This window comes from Oncorhynchus nerka, linkage group LG9a, assembly GCF_034236695.1.
Source record: "Oncorhynchus nerka isolate Pitt River linkage group LG9a, Oner_Uvic_2.0, whole genome shotgun sequence".
In the NCBI taxonomy this organism is placed as follows: domain Eukaryota; kingdom Metazoa; phylum Chordata; class Actinopteri; order Salmoniformes; family Salmonidae; genus Oncorhynchus; species Oncorhynchus nerka.
The window spans coordinates 21,159,375-21,176,034 of record NC_088404.1 but is presented as its reverse complement, the minus strand read 5'-3'; the positions used below and the strand labels follow the sequence as shown (position 1 = coordinate 21,176,034).

General features: G+C 45.1%; 1 protein-coding gene across 4 annotated transcripts in view; it reads right to left on the bottom strand.

The window, feature by feature from the left end:
* Positions 1 to 16,660, bottom strand: part of LOC115134029 (basic helix-loop-helix ARNT-like protein 1) — a 48,183-nt gene that overhangs the window by 1,731 nt on the left and 29,792 nt on the right. For 3 of the 4 annotated variants that reach the window (XM_029667563.2, XM_029667564.2, XM_029667565.2), the window contains 14 exons: positions 5,694 to 5,745; positions 5,406 to 5,553; positions 5,074 to 5,094; positions 4,863 to 4,898; positions 3,804 to 3,842; positions 3,365 to 3,522; positions 3,184 to 3,263; positions 3,013 to 3,105; positions 2,780 to 2,897; positions 2,202 to 2,351; positions 1,284 to 1,530; positions 739 to 845; positions 477 to 627; positions 211 to 296 (listed from right to left, as the gene is read on the bottom strand). In XM_029667563.2, the coding sequence (XP_029523423.1) occupies positions 211 to 296; positions 477 to 627; positions 739 to 845; positions 1,284 to 1,530; positions 2,202 to 2,351; positions 2,780 to 2,897; positions 3,013 to 3,105; positions 3,184 to 3,263; positions 3,365 to 3,522; positions 3,804 to 3,842; positions 4,863 to 4,898; positions 5,074 to 5,094; positions 5,406 to 5,553; positions 5,694 to 5,706 (1,447 nt within the window). In that variant the 5' untranslated portion in view covers positions 5,707 to 5,745. The remainder of the gene's footprint in view (positions 1 to 210; positions 297 to 476; positions 628 to 738; positions 846 to 1,283; positions 1,531 to 2,201; positions 2,352 to 2,779; positions 2,898 to 3,012; positions 3,106 to 3,183; positions 3,264 to 3,364; positions 3,523 to 3,803; positions 3,843 to 4,862; positions 4,899 to 5,073; positions 5,095 to 5,405; positions 5,554 to 5,693; positions 5,746 to 16,660) is intronic. The other variant, XM_029667566.2, reaches the window with a different exon arrangement.

Here is a 16,660-nt window from a genome sequence, read left to right as displayed (position 1 = left end):
ACATTGCATTTTCACATTTGGTCCAATGCTTCTATACCGAGTCTTGTTGCGAGATCTCAACAGATGCTTTAGAATTTTGAAACACAGATACACTATATTATCAAAAAGAAAGCTATTCATTATAGTTGTATGTTGGTGTACAGAGAGAATCAGCTGACATCTCCTTCATATGTAGAAAAGCATGTTTTCTTTTACAACATTCAATGTCACCTTCTGACGTCAGCACACTGTCCATAGAGGCTGTGGGGGAAGCAGCAGACTGAGGATAGGGGTCTGCAGCGTCTAGCATACTGCATCTAGAGAAGCATTCAGACAGCAACATCAGGACCAGTGTTTCAAGTACTAAAACAGTACATCCACTGAATAAACACTACCAGTTAGCTCTACAACAATCAATGAAGCACCACTTCAAATATGTACAGTATTCCTTCCCATGTAAACTTCATAGCTAGGATAGAGAGAGAAGGGCGACGTACGAGACCACTGTGTTTGTGGAGACAATGTACTCCACCTCTTTTGTCCAGGGATTCATGAAACTAAACCAGCAGCTTCTCAGCATGATGAAGGAGCCATCTTTAATCTTGAACTTGTAACAGTTTGTGTTGATCTTTTCTCTCATTTGCAACACTGTGAAACAAGATACCCCGGATGTAAGTTCAGAAAACAAAATGTGGTGACTAAATATAGTAAGATGTAAATCACAAAGAAATGTGTTGTGCCGGACAGTTGATCCCATACCTTGTCTGTGACGTTCTGCCAGGTGGCCAATATCATCCTGATGAAAATACTCGTAGAAGGAGGTGCCTAGAAGCTCCTGGGGTAAGTACGCAAGAATGGCTGTAGCCCTGAATAGAGAAGATAGATAAGAAACTCTGTGCTTTTCTAATTGTTTTTGACAAGTCTTTAAAAATGTCACCGGAGCGTTTTCTATGAACATGAATCAGTTCACTGACATTTTTATGAAAGTTTGATTACCCTTCATCATGAGTAATAATGGCCTGTCAGGTGTCAAGCTGTTAGCAGGAGATTAATTCATCAAATATAGTGAGGCTGAACCTCCCTTGACAAGCCCATGTCAGTAGGCTGGTGTAGATGGGCTATTTTGGATGAACGGTGGTTGAAGATGAGAATTTAAATATGACTTGTTGCCTCTTCAAGTATTAGTTTAAACCATACTTCTGAAATGTGTGTTTCATTGTCCAACTTGATGAATGACTAGCACACATATAATCATAAACCAAAAATGTCATAGTAAAATTAAGGCATACACTTTATCATCGTACCTCTGGTCAACAAAGACGAACTTCCCATCGATGGCGTGGCGGGAGACGTATTCGGTGGGTTTGACGCGGATGTCCTCATGGGAGGGCTGGGGGATGATGTGGGGGTGCAGCCGGCCGATGGCCACCAGGCAGCTGAGGTTACAGCCCTCGTTGTCGGGCTCGTTGTCATCGTCCAAACCCATCTTGTTGGGTGGCCAGCTCTTCAGGTAGCCAGTACTGTGGATCGTGCAGAAGCTCTTGCGGTCGGCTGAAGGTAAAAAATAACCATTATAAAAATATTTCCTCCCACACAATGGTAAGTTATCCATCGGTTTACATTGGTGGGCCATGATTTCAGGTCAAGCGTTAAATGACTGAGAAAACCACAAGTTAAGCAAACAAGTAATACTAGCCTGTATCTGAATCAACGGTCAATCAAGGAGAGAACGTTTTCCTAGATAAAATATTAATTAGCACTCGAATATTCAGCGAGAGCTCAACTGGAGATTTGCATTCTGTTTTGCATGACCTACGCAGCTTTTCTTACCCAATGGTTTTAAAATCGCAGCATATCAATATTTCTTGCCTGCACTACAGCCTTTTTTCCCCTTCCTATTGTGTTATTGACTATGTTGATTTATTCAACGTGTAACTCTGTGTTGTTGTTTGTGTCGCACTGCTTTGCTTTATCTTGGCCAGGTCGCAGTTGTAAATGAGAACTTGTTCTCAACTAGCCTACCTGGTTAAATAAAGGTGAAATAAAATAAAATAATATTAAGTTCAACAATAAGCATATTGTTTATCCATTTGGTACACAGTAGCATACATCCTGTGCTCTCATTGTAATGCTAGCATGATGCTAATGAACGGTGATGCCAGGTTTCTGAGTAAACAAAATAAAGATAGCAGGGAAGGAGGCCTAGATCTTGAGATAGGAACCTTTCTTTTTTGAGCAGGTGGAGGGGAAGTCCTTGTCCTCCGTTTTGACGTAGGGCCGGTTACATTTCATCCGGCAGAAGAAAGAACGTCTGGCTCCGGAGCACAGCCTAGACGGCCCAGGGGTAATGTCAGTCTTCACTGGCAGGCCAGCTGAGGGAGAACAATCAAATCGTATAAGACCACTGCTGAACATTGTGGGCTAATCATCCACAATAGGTTTAGAAATAACTTGCATACAATGTTAAAAGCATTCTACTCTTATAAGGTACTCGTACATGGTCTATACATTTACGGTGCAACATAAATCATGCTGTTTACACAACACAATATAGCAGGTAAACTGCCAGTATTTTGGCAACTGGCATCAAATTACATTGTATTGGTCATATACACATATTTAGAAGATGTTATTGCGGGTGTAGCGAAATGCTTGTGTTCCTAGCGCTAACAGTGCAGTAGTATCTAAAAACAATTCACAATATTATTTACATAAGGCACAAAGCAGTATTTACATTCAGTATCTACTAAGACATGAAGCATTAATAATGTATTGAAGACCCCCCCAGGAGGGAGTTTACTTTTGGCGTCGATGAGTCGCTCCCGGGGTGCTGTATCCGATGACGACAGTTGCTCCTTGACTTTGGCGATGTCTTTAGGATGCAGGTAATCAAACAGACTCTGGCCAATTAGGTCGTTCTGGGGAGAGAGGGATTGACTGGAAATTAACATTTGTGAGCTCAGATATGGTCTGACATAGTACAACGGCAAATATAGTATAACAGTAGGACATTGGACGGGAATGTAGACGTACCTGGCTATAGTTGAGGATCTTGTAAACAGACTCAGAGACGAAGAGGATCTTCCCACGATCGCATCCGACGACAAACAGAAAGCCATCAGCAGCCTAAAATAATGAGGTTTTTGTCATCAGGCTTACCCAGAGAGCAACTTAGCAGAGAGGAGTTAGAGGGCTTGAACATACCCTCAATATTAAGTGCTTCAATTCATCATCGGACAGGAAAGACGGCTTGTAGTTCGCCTCTGTGTATGGGTTCGCTGCGCCTGTACAGAAACAGAAAAAGTAGTATTTTAAATATTTAATGATCAAGTTACCTCTTTGATGTCCAATGATAATTTGCCTGCCGTCTCTGTCTGCATGTCACCTCGTAATGTCTTCATATGCTGAACAGCCATGCGTAGAACTGTGAGTTTGTCCAGCTTGCGGGACATAGCATTGCAAGTAGGCACTAACGCCGCCAGCTCGTCTATAAAGCTGTTCATCTTGTCTCTGCGTCTCTTCTCAATCTGACTGTGTGCCTCCCTATTGGCAGAGTTGCAGAAAGCAAACTGTTAGAACAACTCCCAGTCCTTCTGTTACACAGTGCAATCTATAGACTATATAAAGTGCCTATTAAATCGATGGGACACGAGGCTTTCTCTGTCTAATTAAAAAGAAGCATTTAATTCACCCTGGAAAGAGAGATTAGAATATATTTTATCCTGGAATTTAACCACGTGCCAGGTCAGTGGAAACACTATGCATATTCATTGCCGAAAGAGACTTAAGCGAAACATTAGGAATTCGGGAATGAGTCTGGGTACCTGGCATTTTTGATCCGCCCCTGATGATCACCACAATCCCTGGAAGAAGGAAAAAAGGAGAGACGTTTTAGTAGGAAACGTATCCCTTCGCCACTGTTCCACACAGGTTATGTAAATGGTACATACACTGAGTGGAGTGTACAAAACATTAGGAACACCTGCTTTTTCCATGACATAATGACCAGTTGAAGGCTATGATCCCTTATTGATGTCACTTGTTAAATCCACTTCACAATCAGTGTAGAGGAAGGGGAGGAGACAGGTTAAAGAAGGATTTTTAAGCCTTGAGACAATTGACACATTGATTGTGTCTGTGTGCCATTCAGAAGGGGAATGGGCCAGACAAAATATTTAAGTGCCTTTGAACAGGGTACAGTATGCACCAGTTTGAGTGTGTCAAGAACTGCAAAGCTGCTGGGGTTTTCTATGCTCAACAGTTTCCTGTGTGTATCAAGAATGGTCCACCACCCAAAGGTGGTCCAGCCAAAGACAACTGTGGGAAGCATTGGAGTCAACATGAGCCAGCATCCCTGTGGAACGCTTGCCACCTCTCCCAAGTTGCGCAGCTGTCTAAGGAACTGCATCTCAGTGCTAGAGGCTTCACAACAGACCCTGGTTCGATCCCAGGCTGTATGACAACCGGCCATGATCGGGAGTCCCATAGGGTGGCGCACAATTGGCCCAGCATTATCTGGGTTAGGGGAGGGTTTGACCGGGGTAAAATAAGAATTTGTTCTTAACTGACTTGCCTAGTTAAATAAATAAATAAAAACCTGTAGAGTCCATGACCTGGCAAACTGAGGCTGTTCTGAGAGTAAAAGGAGGTGCAACTCAATATTAGGAAGGTGTTTCTAATGTTTTGTACACAGTGTATATAATGTTCCCATTGTCTCACCATGCAAATCCTATGAAAGTAGATGAACACCTACTCAATTTTGCAGTGAAACCACTATCTTAATCCAACATCTGTTTCCCCTGTACAATTTATAACCAATAACATAGCAAAACTAAGCTTTTCTTTATACTGTAATTGATGCTTTTTGCTGCCAAAACTCTTACCTAAGCTTATCCTTGTCTGTATCCATACTGCTCTCGCTGTGGAAGATAATCAGATGCCATTAGTTTTACTGAACCACATTAGATTAAGAATAATGTTTAACAGTTTCCTACTATCCATTTGCACTACACTATTCAGTGTCCCCCCTCAACAAAAATAAGGTAAGCCTAACAGACAAAAGGTTTAAAAAATTTGAAACCGTTTCTTACTTACTCAAAAGAAAATCCATCAATTCTGTAAAGAAAAAAAGAAGGCATGAATCATTCTGTTGTCAGATGACTGTGGATCAGTAACAGATGGCAGGAAAATGACTGTACTTACAAATGAGTCAATATAGCACAATACAATTTTTTTAAAGGGTATTGCAGGATGTGCAAATTTCCCCATAACTATGGCTAGCAAAGTCGGAGCGTTAATTACTACATCTTAACTGTAAAACTCAGTGAACCCATCATCTTCAGCACCGACTGGTGGGAGGCTGGGGGGAGACTAAGGTGACAGTGCAAGGCCACAATGATTTGACGATGGTTACAGTAGGTCCTTACTGGTAGTCGGAGGTGCTGCCCTTCCTCTTGCGGGTGTAGTCCATGCCTTGGGTGTTGATGGAGCTGCTGATCAGCTCGGTGGCGCTGGGGGACATGAACTCATTCATCGTAGAGGTAATGTCCATTCTTTGGTCTGCCATTAGATCATCTGAAACAGAAACATGAATTAGAGCTAGACTGTAAATCTCAAGCTATACAGTTTACTTTGACCTATTTGGAGAAAGGATCATTCAAATGTATTCAGGAAAAATGATTGAGAAAGCAAGGCACAAAATGAGTCTCGCTCACCACAAATGTTCATTACAGCTTCTGGAATTTCCTTCCATCCATTTGCTCTGCTCTGGAGGGGAAAATGTATTACGTTCATTTAAAATCAGAACACTGAATCTTTGGACATTTAATTTCTTCACAAAAACACAATTAAGTCAAGTTTGTTCTCTTTGTGAGAATAAAGACAGAGTGGGAATTTCATACTGTGCACTTGCCCCACCCACATGATTGTCAGGTCTGCTACAGACTAGAGACTGGTTGCCAGGATACCTCAGGAAAACATGCCATTTAGGACATAGGAATAGGAATGGACAGGAAGGACAATTCTCACTGCATCAAATAAATGCAGTGTCGCCTCATTATCAAACAGAGGCCTTAAAAATGGGTCATACTGCGTCAAATGCACATTATACCATACCTTGCCCAACTGGCATTTTTTCAATACATCAGTGGCACTTACGCAACTCTACCATAAAAGTGCTGCGTCAGTAAAGAGCAGACAGAAGCCCAGCTACAGGCCAGGGTTATAGATGTTTTTGCTGACAACGTCACAAACATTATGCGCACGCATCAATGGGGCAGAAGTCTATGAGTTGTGATTCTGGATCGCCAGCAATGACAAGAAACCTCTATGTGGGGTATTGCAAGTGACTCGATTCAGCTAATTTCATATTGTTCTTGATACCATGTCTTGTTTTGAGGTGTTTTGACTGATTTCATGTCAATGCTAACATGGCAAAAATTCACTAGCTAGCTAACAAACTACTAATAACATATTTGAGAGACAACAAATGCTCATTATGCAAACGTATTTATGTTTTCATTCAACATTGGATATGAAATAGTTTACATGTTGTAAAAAATCTAAGCCAACCCTGTCTGTTTTGCCACAGCTGCTAAAACAACCAACCCGTCTACCTACATTCATATTAGGCTGCCTCATGTCATGTTCAAATGTATCTTAAGGACAGTGTGCTTGTGTGTAATCTTCTCATCCCTGTCAGTCAGGTTATCTAAGTAAGAATGAGTCTTGTTGGGCAGTGAGTTCCAAGCCTCTCTTATATTGAGTAGGGTGTCCAATCAAAAACACATATTTTGACCAATTGGTAAAATAGTGTTAAAATGTGTAGATAGCTAATCCTCAAAGAAAACCAATGGTCCAAACTTCATATCTATCATAATCCTTTCAAAAGTAACTGGAATTTTTACCCTTGTAGGATGGTCAAAATTAGGGTGACTAAATCAATGGAGTCCAGAGGAAAAGAGTGGTAAAACACAAGGAAAAATGCACAGCATTGTGTTAGCTAGGCTGGATGCAGTGAGAGAATGAAGGCTACCCGACAGGCTCATTTCCATTTGGACTTGTCTCATAGTATTTTCATATTTTAGTATACACTTTTCATTAGGGATGTGCATCTTTCCCTTGCAAGCAAATTCAATGCGCATCGGGATACATGGGCTCCAATACGTTTTAGTTTGAAATGACTCAGCAATTCGGTTTGATTAGAGAACGAATTGATGCAAAACGATATGTTGCATAAACATTTGCTGCATAAACACTAGGGCTGAGTCGTCTGTTCTTTCCACCAATCAATTTGTTAATGCAAACGGCTGTGCAACCACTAGGGTCAAGATATCCAGTGGGCGTGCCACAGGGTTGGCTAATAGGACCTTTGTTATTCCTAATCTAGATCAATGGCCTCGCTGCTGTGTCTTCCCATTCTCTTTGCTGATGATAACAATTAGATTTTATCACAATCATTTTGATTCACTAATTAATTAAGCCATCTCAGGCATGGCCAAATTTTCTGAATGGTTCCAGATATCTTTAAAATGTAAAAAAAAAAAAAAAAAAAAAATATATATATATATCCTACTTTATTGTATTCACTAAAAAAAGCAAAAGTCAATTGGTTGGAATGAAACGGAACAAGTCACATCCACTAGATTCCTCATAGTTCTAATTGATGAAAAGTTATCCTGAATTTTTTTTCTTCTCAATTTGTCTGCAGCAAAGTGAGATAAATCAGGTTGGTATTATCAGAAAGATTAGTGGTTTGGTTCATCAGGCTTACTTCCCAACTCTATACTATAGCTTAATTTACCCAAAATACTCAACATACAAAATACGTTTGCAAGACTAGCAAACTCCTCATATTACCTAGCTCCATCTGCACCTTTGTTTAAGAAACTCAATATCTTGTCTATTTCCGACCTTAACGTACACCAATTATGTACTTTGATCTACAAATACTTATACATCCCAGACAGTTTACCTAACCCTTCAATGGATTCTTCCAGATTAATTCTGAAATCTATTTATATAAAACACTCAACATCTCACTCACTGCAATAACACTCACTGCAATAACCCTCACCCTCCCCACTGCCGCACCTCAAATAGAGAATTCTCTATCAGATACAGAGGTCTCATACTCTGGAATTCTTATCTTCACATTGCCAAAATCATCATCATCCCTCAATAACTTCAAGTGAAAACTGGGGCTCAGCCTGATGAACCAAACTACTCAGTAATCTCCTCCATATAGCCTAACTCTCTCTCACAGACCAAGTTTTTTTTAGTGTGATTACTGATAAATTAATTCATACATTTATAATTAGTAGTTTGTGTTATTTGTTTTAACAACAACAAAAATGTACTTGTATCTGTATTTCTGTTTATCACTTGTTTTCTTTGTTGCAAATACATTAAAAACTATAAACACAATTACTGCCATTTGACTGAAAAGTTGTTACTGAAATCCCTAATTTGTTTAGTAAAAAAAAAAAGTATTCTCAACCCTTGCTCTCTTTACGCGACACCTGAACACATTGCATGCAAGAGGCCAATAGGACCTAGGCCAATAGCATGTCATAATCAAATCAATAAATTGGTTATAACAAAACTCAACACATAAAACATGTGACCGCAAAATGGATGCAGAGGATGTGACAAATAAACTTGAAATGGAGAAATATTTACTGATTGCTCAGGAGGTAAAACGGGAAGTCAGATGCGTGGAATAAATTTGACTATTGGAAAAAACTGAAGATCAAGATAAAGGAGCAAGTGCTGTGTGCCAAACAGGTGCTATTATTTATAATGTGTGTGTATGTAGATTTTTTTTTTCCAGAGTCTGGTGTAACTTCTTATTTTTTTGTAAAGCCTTTAATACAGCAAAGACTAAAAACAGTCACATTCATTCATTAATGCAATTTTCTGAAATAGAACAATTTAGGGCTATTTATTGTTTAAACTGGTTGCTTTGTTATTTTAAAACTAAAATGCTTAATTGCATTTCAAATCATGAATGACTCGTACGCTGTGTAATGACATGAACTAATGATAGATACAGTAGCCTATAGAAGTATTTAGGGTTGCAAAGGGTCAGAAACCTTCCGGTAAATGGGAAGTTAAGCCCGGGAATTTGGATTATATTCATTAAAAAAAAAGTTAGCTTATAACAGTGAGCCTTTTTTGTGGGATACACATAAGGCAATTCTAGGTCTTGTGGCATAGTTTAAACAAAGTATCCCCAATTCAATGGAATTGCAACCCTCTGCATGCACAGTGCATTTTTCCATTACATGCGCAGTGTACTCTTGTTAAGGTATTTTTTATGAATAATGACTAAATTATGTATACATTTCAATCAGAACAATGACTAAACAGAATACTACTATGTTACTGTATGGATGTATGAATCTTATTATAATCCTAGTACTGAATATAAATATGTGTAATTATAATCAACAATTAGAACAAAGACTGTCTGTTCCTTGTTAGAAACGAATGAAGTTATCGTCAGACTGGCTGGAAGGCTGTGTTCCTTACGGGACATCCTGCCTCTACACAGGGAGAGGAGAGACCTTGGGCTAGTTGTAAATTATTTAACAGGTGGTGGATGATGTGGGAAGGCTTGTGAACTATATACTGCTATTGTATCGGAGTGGAGGAGGGGCAGTTTAAAACCTATGATGTCATTTTTAGTTTATAACCTGTTGTAAATTGTACGATGATCAGTAGTCTCGAGAATAAGCGCTATTGAATGATTTTGAGACTGGCCTCTGTCCATTTTATGCAAATAAGTATCAAATCACAGTTTTAATTGAATTGGTTAATAAACGTATAGGATTCTAATTCCTTTGACAACTCTTCCATCACATGTACAGCTGATTCTCAAGATCTTGCACACTAATGAGATGCTATTGAGCCCACACTACTACATTGTCTGAGCCAAGGACTATATGCTTTCTGGTAAGTTTTGATTACTATACTGAGTGGGGTGAATATATTTTATATGACATACATTATTTATTTTTTTAAACGAGTAAATAGTAGACAACAGCAAAGTGTGTTTAACTTCTTTGGGATAGGGGGCAGCATTTTCACTTTTGGATGAATAACGTTCCGAGTGAACTGCCTCCTACTCAGTCCCACATGCTAATATATGTATATTATTATTAGCATTGGATAGAAAACACTCGGAAGTTTCTAAAACTGTTTGAATGATGTCTGAGTATAACAGAACTCATTTGGCAGGCAAAAACCTGAGAAAAAAATCTAAACAGGAAGTGGGAAGTTTGAGGTTTGTAGTTTTTGAACTCACCCCTATTGAATACAGAGTGGGATATTGGTTGTTGCACTTCCTACGGCTTCCACTAGATGTCAACCGTCTTTAGAACGTTGTTTCAGGCTTCTCATGTGATGTGGGAGCAGATGGGAGCTCTTTGAGTCAGTGGTCTGCCTACAGCCTCGTTCTCAGTCACAGGCTTTCACTTGAGAGGTAGCTGTCGTTCCATTGCTTTTCTACAGACAATAGAATTCTCCGGTTGGAACATTATTGAACTTTTATGATAAAAACATCCTAAAGGTTGATTCTATATTTAGTTTGACAAGTTTCTTCGACCTGTAATATAACTTTTAACGTTTCGTCCGAATGGACCAGATCGCACATTTGGATTTGTTTACCAAACGCCCTAACAAAAGAAGCCATTGGACATAAATGGACATTATCGAACAAAACAAGCATTTATTGTGGAACTGCGATTCCTGGGAGTGCATTCTGATGAAGATCATCAAAAAGGTAAGTGAATATTTATAATGCTATTTATGAATAATGTTGACAGTGTCACGCCCTGGTCTAAGTATTTTGTGTTTTCTTCATGTATTGGGTCAGGCCAGGGTGTGGCATAGAGTTTTTGTATTGTGGTGTTTTGTCTTGGGATTTTGGTGTGTATGTATAGTGGGATTGTAGCTTAGTGGGGTGTTCTAGGAGAGTCTATGGCTGTCTGAAGTGGTTCTCAATCAGAGGCAGGTGTTTACCGTTGTCTCTGATTGGGAACCATATTTAGGCAGCCATATTCTTTGGTTGTATTGTGGGTGATTGTCCTTAGTGTCTTGATGTCCTGAGTCAGTTTGCACCAGTTTAGGCTGTTTCGGTTTTCATTACGTTTATTGTTTTGTTGAGTTTATATTTTGATTCGTGTTACGTTGTTTTATTAAACATGGATCGAAATCTACACGCTGCAGTTTGGTCCGACTCTCCTTCTCCATTAGAAAACCGTTACAGAATCACCCACCACAGGACCAAGCAGCGTGTCAACAGGCAGGAGCCACAGGAGAAGCAACAAAGGCAGCAACAGCGGCGCAATGAGGATTGGACATGGGACGAGATATTGGATGGCAAGGGTTGCTACACATGGGAGGAGATCCTGGCGGGAAGGGATCGCCTTCCATGGGAACAGGTGGAGGCAGCGAGGAGAGCAGAGGCAGCCGGAGAGAGGAGCCGGCGATATGAGGGAACACGGTTGGCAAGGAAGCCTGAGAATCAGCCCCAAAAATTTCTTGGGAGGGGGGGGAGGCTCACAGGGAGTAGGGCTACGCTAGGTAGGAGACCTACGCTAACTTCCTGTGGTTACCGGGGGGCTAGAGAGACCGGGCAGGCACCTTGTTATGCAGTGGTGCGCACGGTGTCCCCAGTGCGGGTGCATAGCCCGGTGCGGTATATTCCAGCTCCTCGTATCGGCCGGGCTAGAGTGGGCATCGAGCCAGGTAAGGTTGGGCAGGCTCGGTGCTCAAGAGCTCCAGTGCGCCTGCACGGTCCGGTCTATCCAGTACCACCTCCACACCCCAGCCCTCCGGTAGCAGCTCCCCGCACCAGGCTTCCTGTGCGTGTCCTCGGTTCATTACCACCAGTGCCAGCACCACGCATCAGGCCTACAGTGTGTCCCGCCTGTCCAGCGCTGCCGGAGCGTCCCGCCTGTCCGGCGCCGCTGCCGGAGCCTCCCGCCTGTCCGGCGCCGCTGCCGGAGCGTCCCGCCTGTCCGGCGCCGCTGCCGGAGCTTCCCGCCTGTCCGGCGCCGCTGCCGGAGCTTCCCGCCTGTCCGGCGCTGTCAGAGCTACCGCCCCTCATGCCAGAGGCGCCAGAGCCCCTCATTCCAGAGGCACCAGTACTCCTCTGTTCAGCGCAGCCAGAGCTGTCAGCCTGCATGAAGCATCCAGAGCTGTCAGTCTGCCCAGCGCCGCCAGTGCCCCCAGTCTGCCCAGCGCCGCCAGTCTGCCCAGCGCCGCCAGTCTGCCCAGCGCCGCCAGTCTGCCCAGCGCCGCCAGTCTGCCCAGCGCCGCCAGTCTGCCCAGCGCCGTCTGAGCTACCCGTCTGCCCAGCGCCGTCTGAGCTACCCGTCTGCCCAGCGCCGTCTGAGCTACCAGTCTGCCCAGCGCCGCCAGTCTGCCCAGCGCCACCAGTGCCGCCAGTCTGCCAGGATCTGCCAGTCTGCCAGGATCAGTTAGTTCCGCCATTCAGCCAGGATCCGACAGTCAGCAAGGATCCGCCAGTCTGCCAGGATCCGCCAGAAGTGCCAGTCAGCCAGGATCTGCCAGATCCGCTAGTCAGCCAGGATCCGCCAGTCAGCCAGGATCTGCCAGATCTGCTAGTCAGCCAGGATCCGCCAGTCAGCCAGGATCCGCCAGATCCGCTAGTCAGCCAGGATCCGCCAGTCAGCCAGGATCCGCCAGTCAGCCAGGATCTGCCAGAACCGCTAGTCAGCCAGGATCTGCCGGAACCACCAGCCAGCCAGGATCTGGTAGATCCATCTACCTGCCTGAGCTTCCTCTCACTCCTGAGCTTCCTCTCACTCCTGAGCTTCCTCTCACTCCTGAGCTTTCTCTCACTCCTGAGCTTTCTCTCACTCTCGAGCTTTCTCTCACTCTCGAGCTTTCTCTCACTCTCGAGCTTTCTCTCACTCTCGAGCTTTCTCTCACTCTCGAGCTTTCTCTCACTCTCGAGCTTTCTCTCACTCTCGAGCTTTCTCTCACTCTCGAGCTTTCTCTCACTCTCGAGCTTCCCCTCAGTCCCTAGCTGCTCCTCAGTCCAGTGGGGTTCTGGGCCATGGTCGGCGGCGAGGGTGGACTATCCAGGGACGCGAGGAAGAGGGACTAAGACAGTAATTGAGTGGGGTCCACGTCCCGCGCCGGAACCGCCACCATGGACAGACGCCCACCCGGACCCTCCCTATTTGTTTTGAGGTGCGTTCGGGAGTCCGCACCTTAGGGGGGTTCTGTCACGCCCTGGTCTAAGTATTTTGTGTTTTCTTCATGTATTGGGTCAGGCCAGGGTGTGGCATAGAGTTTTTGTATTGTGGTGTGTTGTGTCTTGGGATTTTGGTGTGTATGTATAGTGGGATTGTAGCTTAGTGGGGTGTTCTGGGAGAGTCTATGGCTGTCTGAAGTGGTTCTCAATCAGAGGCAGGTGTTTACCGTTGTCTCTGATTGGGAACCATATTTAGGCAGCCATATTCTTTGGTTGTATTGTGGGTGATTGTCCTTAGTGTCTTGATGTCCTGAGTCTGTGTTAGTTTGCACCAGTTTAGGCTGTTTCGGTTTTCATTACGTTTATTGTTTTGTTGAGTTTATATTTTGATTCGTGTTACGTTGTTTTATTAAACATGGATCGAAATCTACACGCTGCAGTTTGGTCCGACTCTCCTTCTCCATTAGAAAACCGTTACAGAATCACCCACCACAGGACCAAGCAGCGTGTCAACAGGCAGGAGCCACAGGAGAAGCAACAAAGGCAGCAACAGCGGCGCAATGAGGATTGGACATGGGACGAGATATTGGATGGCAAGGGTTGCTACACATGGGAGGAGATCCTGGCGGGAAGGGATCGCCTTCCATGGGAACAGGTGGAGGCAGCGAGGAGAGCAGAGGCAGCCGGAGAGAGGAGCCGGCGATATGAGGGAACACGGTTGGCAAGGAAGCCTGAGAATCAGCCCCAAAATTTCTTGGGAGGGGGGAGGCTCACAGGGAGTAGGGCTACGCTAGGTAGGAGACCCACGCTAACTTCCTGTGGTTACCGGGGGCTAGAGAGACCGGGCAGGCACCTTGTTATGCAGTGGTGCGCACGGTGTCCCCAGTGCGGGTGCATAGCCCGGTGCGGTATATTCCAGCTCCTCGTATCGGCCGGGCTAGAGTGGGCATCGAGCCAGGTAAGGTTGGGCAGGCTCGGTGCTCAAGAGCTCCAGTGCGCCTGCACGGTCCGGTCTATCCAGTACCACCTCCACACCCCAGCCCTCCGGTAGCAGCTCCCCGCACCAGGCTTCCTGTGCGTGTCCTCGGTTCATTACCACCAGTGCCAGCACCACGCATCAGGCCTACAGTGTGTCCCGCCTGTCCAGCGCTGCCGGAGCGCCCCGCCTGTCCGGCGCCGCTGCCGGAGCCTCCCGCCTGTCCGGCGCCGCTGCCGGAGCTTCCCGCCTGTCCGGCGCCGCTGCCGGAGCTTCCCGCCTGTCCGGCGCTGTCAGAGCTACCGCCCCTCATGCCAGAGGCGCCAGAGCCCCTCATTCCAGAGGCACCAGTACTCCTCTGTTCAGCGCAGCCAGAGCTGTCAGCCTGCATGAAGCATCCAGAGCTGTCAGTCTGCCCAGCGCCGCCAGTGCCCCCAGTCTGCCCAGTGCCGCCAGTCTGCCCAGCGCCGCCAGTCTGCCCAGCGCCGCCAGTCTGCCCAGCGCCGCCAGTCTGCCCAGCGCCGCCAGTCTGCCCAGCGCCGTCTGAGCTACCCGTCTGCCCAGCGCCGTCTGAGCTACCCGTCTGCCCAGCGCCGTCTGAGCTACCAGTCTGCCCAGCGCCGCCAGTCTGCCCAGCGCCACCAGTGCCGCCAGTCTGCCAGGATCTGCCAGTCTGCCAGGATCAGTTAGTTCCGCCATTCAGCCAGGATCCGACAGTCAGCAAGGATCCGCCAGTCTGCCAGGATCCGCCAGAAGTGCCAGTCAGCCAGGATCTGCCAGATCCGCTAGTCAGCCAGGATCCGCCAGTCAGCCAGGATCTGCCAGATCTGCTAGTCAGCCAGGATCCGCCAGTCAGCCAGGATCCGCCAGATCCGCTAGTCAGCCAGGATCCGCCAGTCAGCCAGGATCCGCCAGTCAGCCAGGATCTGCCAGAACCGCTAGTCAGCCAGGATCTGCCGGAACCACCAGCCAGCCAGGATCTGGTAGATCCATCTACCTGCCTGAGCTTCCTCTCACTCCTGAGCTTCCTCTCACTCCTGAGCTTCCTCTCACTCCTGAGCTTTCTCTCACTCCTGAGCTTTCTCTCACTCCGAGCTTTCTCTCACTCGAGCTTTCTCTCACTCTCGAGCTTTCTCTCACTCGAGCTTTCTCTCACTCTCGAGCTTTCTCTCACTCGAGCTTTCTCTCACTCTCGAGCTTTCTCTCACTCGAGCTTCCCCTCAGTCCCTAGCTGCTCCTCAGTCCAGTGGGGTTCTGGGCCATGGTCGGCGGCGAGGTGGACTATCCAGGGACGCGAGGAAGAGGGACTAAGACAGTAATTGAGTGGGGTCCACGTCCCGCGCCGGAACCGCCACCATGGACAGACGCCCACCCGGACCCTCCCTATTTGTTTTGAGGTGCGTTCGGGAGTCCGCACCTTAGGGGGGGGGGGGGGTTCTGTCACGCCCTGGTCTAAGTATTTTGTGTTTTCTTCATGTATTGGGTCAGGCCAGGGTGTGGCATAGAGTTTTTGTATTGTGGTGTGTTGTGTCTTGGGATTTTGGTGTGTATGTATAGTGGGATTGTAGCTTAGTGGGGTGTTCTGGGAGAGTCTATGGCTGTCTGAAGTGGTTCTCAATCAGAGGCAGGTGTTTACCGTTGTCTCTGATTGGGAACCATATTTAGGCAGCCATATTCTTTGGTTGTATTGTGGGTGATTGTCCTTAGTGTCTTGATGTCCTGAGTCTGTGTTAGTTTGCACCAGTTTAGGCTGTTTCGGTTTTCATTACGTTTATTGTTTTGTTGAGTTTATATTTTGATTCGTGTTACGTTGTTTTATTAAACATGGATCGAAATCTACACGCTGCAGTTTGGTCCGACTCTCCTTCTCCATTAGAAAACCGTTAGACAGCCCAACATGACGGATATTTCTTTGGCTAGTTTGGGCTCTGAGCACCGTTCTCAGATTATGCTTTTTCCGTTAAATAAATAAAAAAATCTGACACAGCGGTTGCATTAAGGAGAAGTGTATCTATATTTCCATGTCTAAAAATGGTATTTTCATCGACATTTATAATGAGTATTTCTGTGAATTCACGTGGTTCTCTGCAATATCACTGCATGTTTTGGAACTACTGAACGTAACACGCCAATGTAAAATAAGATTTTGGGATATAAATATGAACTTTACCGAACAAAACATACATGCATTGTGTAACATGAAGTCCTATGAGTGTCATCTGATGAAGATCAAAGGTTAGTGATTAATTCTTCCTCTCTTTGGCTGGAAAAATGGCTGAGTTTTTCTGTTGAGTTGCTGGTGACCTAAAAATAAATCGTTTGTGGAGCTTTCGCTGTAAAGCATTTTTGAAATCAGACATTATGGCTGGATTAACAAGAATTTTATCTTTAAAATGGTGCCTAATAGTTGTATGTTTGAGAAATTTGATTTATGAGATTTCTGTTGATTTGTATTTGGCGCTCTGCAATTTCATTGG